At 36.8% G+C, this 3,846-nt stretch overlaps 1 protein-coding gene across 1 annotated transcript; it reads left to right on the forward strand.

Moving 5' to 3' along the window:
* Positions 1-741: 741 nt before the first annotated feature.
* cldn10e (claudin 10e) lies at positions 742-3,437 on the forward strand. Its single transcript, XM_046853061.1, has 5 exons — positions 742-1,244; positions 1,392-1,553; positions 1,667-1,745; positions 1,923-2,033; positions 2,242-3,437. Exons 1-5 carry the CDS (start codon positions 1,013-1,015, stop codon positions 2,405-2,407), a joined length of 750 nt encoding a protein of 249 aa, XP_046709017.1. The 5' UTR covers positions 742-1,012; the 3' UTR covers positions 2,408-3,437.
* The last annotated feature ends 409 nt before the right edge of the window (positions 3,438-3,846 follow it).

Raw genomic sequence — 3,846 nt, forward strand, 5'->3', positions numbered from 1 at the left:
TATTCTCTTATTGGTCACCATTTTGTGTATTCATCATGCACTGCTTTCTGTGAAAATGTGAGAGTGTGTGTGTGTGTGTGAAAAGGAAGTGTAGATAGGGTTAATATATTGGCTTATTAGGGCTCTAAAGATAAAAGCAGAATTTCTCTGTCAGGGATTTACATTTGCAATTGACAACCAGAAAGCTAATTAACTGAATATATCAGGAAAAGGTATAACTTTTTTCGCTCTCGTAGTATTTTTCACAACAACTACACACTAATCCACCATCCTCATTAACCTGTGTTTATCAGTGTATCATTTGCTGATCTATTTGCTGCCAATAAAACAAAACAAACACACACACACACACACACACACACACACACACACACACACACACACATATATATATATATATATATATAGCTTTTGAAATAATTTATTTATTCAAACAATTCCTGAGTTATTTCCTTAATTCATGTTTTACACTCATGGAGTTTTTGCTCTTGTCATAACAGATCCACATTCTTGTTTAGTTTTAAGATTTTTTTTGTTAAATGTAATTTATTTCTGCTAATATTTACTTCGGATTCAAAACATAATCTGTTATGTTATTTCATTAAGTTATAGTTGAATCCATTTGGACTCTGAAGGAGAAAACTCTTGATACACAACATTTTTCTAATACAGGTACAATATGCAAGGGAAGCAGAAATTTAAACTAGGTAAGCACTTTATCAGTTCTTTGTGCTTCACTTATCACTCCAGCTCTGAGAAATAACACTAAGACTCATTCACATTAATCGCAAGAAGGATTTATTCTTGCCTGAACCAGTTCTTTCCTTTTGGTTTGCATGTATGCCAGGAAAGTCCAAAAGGACTAATTTCAATAAATGGCTCAAAACTAGACAGGGGCATGTGCAGTAAATATAGTTTCAGGTATTAAAAAGAGATTGCTAGATAGAATTACGGGCAAACAAAAAAGAAGAGTTCTGAAATTACTATTTGACTGCAGAGTAGAGAAGTGAATATGGAGGTACGTGTGATGCAGATCTGGGGATTTCTACTGACCGTAACAGGCTGGATTTTTATTGCTTGTTCTTTGGCCATGGAGGGTTGGAAGGTGGCTGCTGTTGGTGGCCAAGGGGGCAGCTCTGTCGTCTACATTACCTGGTATTGGTCCAGTCTTTGGCGAACCTGCTCCACTACTGCTACTGCTGTCTCTAACTGCTATGACTTTCCTGTGCTCTGGTCTGTGGAAAGTAAGTACAGATAAAATTCTGTCCAATAACACTTAGACCAATTACTATACATTTTTACCTGTTTTATTAAAACATGCCCAAAATTGATGTGATTGATGTGTGCTACATTGATAAAGCAATTCAGGTTAATAAGTTTTATATGTCCAGATTATGTCCAGATTGTGAGAGCACTACTAATGGGTGGATTAACCATTGGCATGCTGGGGTTCATTCTGAGCCTGGTAGGGATGGAATGCACCTACATAGGGGGTAACGATAAGGAGAAGAGAAGAAACATCTTTATTGGAAGCCTCTGTCATACTTCCAGTGGTATTAAGATTCATTATTTAAATTATTTGTATTATTATATAATATAATTATTTTTTTGTTTGACAAGTGAATCACTTTTTTTTTTTATATTTATTTCTATCTGTTATTTTAAGGTGTGTCAGCTACAGCAGCATATGCAGTCTATGCTCGGCATGTTACATCAGATTTCTTCAACCCTAGTTTTGAATTAAAGTAAGCACTCTCTCGGCATGTAATCAGTTTTAGGATACAATAATGCATAAATGAATAAATAATCAGGAAAGTATTACTATAGTCCTTAAAACTTCTTTTTGTCTTGTAAAATATTGCTTAATATTGTTGCTCAACTGTGGGGAAAAATGTAGTTTGGTCTGCCTTATTTAATTTTAGGTTTGATCTGGGCACTCCACTGTATGTTGGATGGGCTGGATGTATATTTCAATTCACTGGAGGAATCTTCTACATGTCATCAGTTTATAAGCTCTGGTCTCAGAACAGGAGGTGAGTCCACGATTAAATACTGTACTGCATTCTCTTCACTGATCATAGCAGGTGAGTCTTACTGAACTGTTCACTTGTATCAAACTGCTCAGTTTAGCATTTTTCCTGCTCCAGCTTTTGAAGGGTTAACACTTATGACAACTTACCTCGATATTTATATGGCAGTTGTGCTTAATAAAATAAAATAAATTTAATTTAATCTCTGCAGGACGATCGACGAAATAATTGCTGAAGAAGCCGCAGCCCTGAATTCCATTCCCACAAATATCTCCATGTCTTCTGAGATTACCTCCGGATCCAAAGAGTCCACTGTGTCTGAGCTCTCCTTGAATTCCAGTGTCTCAAATAAGTCTTACCAATTTTCAAAAGCCTAAAGTTTTTCATGGGATTCAGAACTTTCATTTAAAACTCAAAATTGTGTGACCTCTAAATCGTGCTATTTAGAAACTCTTTAGAAACTGGAAAATGAGTTTGTGTGTCAGAAACACACACATGCCAATGCATGTGCATACAGTACACATACATACACATACATACGCCCTATAAAGCTTGTGACAAGGCCAGTATCAAAGTTAAATAAAAAAAAACAAAATTCAGATGGGTGCTAAGTAATAAAAGGTAGTTTGCCAAACTGATGCCACACATGTGTACAGTATTCTGTACACTTTAAACTGCTCAATTGTAATATGAAATAGTATAAATAAGGGATAATCTATGGCTTTAAAAAAAATATATGTATTCTACAAGTCTACATCTAGACATTGAAGTGCAGTGGCTGCTGGTTCATAATTCTGACAGCTGTAAATCTTTTGCAGCGATAAAGAGATTTACATTCATTAATTTGTTATTAAAGCAGTGTGCATGTGTGTTTTCATATGTGTGGATAAATGACATACTTCCTTTGTCATGTCTCTACTAATGCTGCTGTCAGTGTTTATTCTTTGTACCATTTCTTTGTTTTTTATTTTAATGTTATCATCTCCAGTCCATCAAAATAATTAAATGTTTTTAATAACTGCCTGATACTATGCACCTAAGAGTTTATGTTAGTATGGTTAAGGTTGTTTATCCGGCAGTGCATTATTTTAGAACAGTGATTAAACGGAATTGAACTACCTGTCTGTGTGTTTTTAACATCATCTAGCCAATTAGAATTAAGTATGCAGATTGAAAATGCTATACCATAACTAAAATAGAGAGAGAGAGAGATAGATTAACTGTGGGTATTCAACAAACCTGCTAAACAGGGTTAATTTGAATGAGCAAATACATTTCAGACAGAGAGAGAAGTCCCAGTAATAGTTGCTAGGTGTTTCCTCCCTATTCTCTCTGTGTTTGCTTTCCCTAAATGCAACAGAAAAAAGAGTCTATTGTTGAGATGGCTGAGGTCCTTCACAATCTTCCTGGCCCTGGTCTGGCACCGCATGCTGTAGATGTCCTGCAGGTCAGGGAGCTGAATGCAGATGGTACGTTCAGCTGAACGCACCACCCTCTGGAGGGCTCGCCTGTCCTGCATGGTGCTGTTCCAGAACCAGAAAGTGATGCAAACCATCAGAATGCTCTCAGTGGTGCAGGTGTAGAAAGTTTGTTGCACCTGAGGGGATAGTCCCTTAAGTATCTCAGATGGTACAGATACTGCCGGGCCTTCTTCAACAGGGTGTTGATGTGACAGGACCGAGACTGTGTGTTGTGAACACCTAGGTATTGTAAACTGTCTACTTTCTTCACTGGGGTCCCAATGATGGTTAGCGGTTGGTATGACTGCTCCTGTTTTATGCTGAAGTCCACTAAAAACTCCTTAGTCTTGTCCACA

The sequence above is a fragment of the Silurus meridionalis genome, chromosome 1 (assembly GCF_014805685.1).
Source record: "Silurus meridionalis isolate SWU-2019-XX chromosome 1, ASM1480568v1, whole genome shotgun sequence".
NCBI classification, from domain to species: Eukaryota; Metazoa; Chordata; class Actinopteri; order Siluriformes; family Siluridae; genus Silurus; species Silurus meridionalis.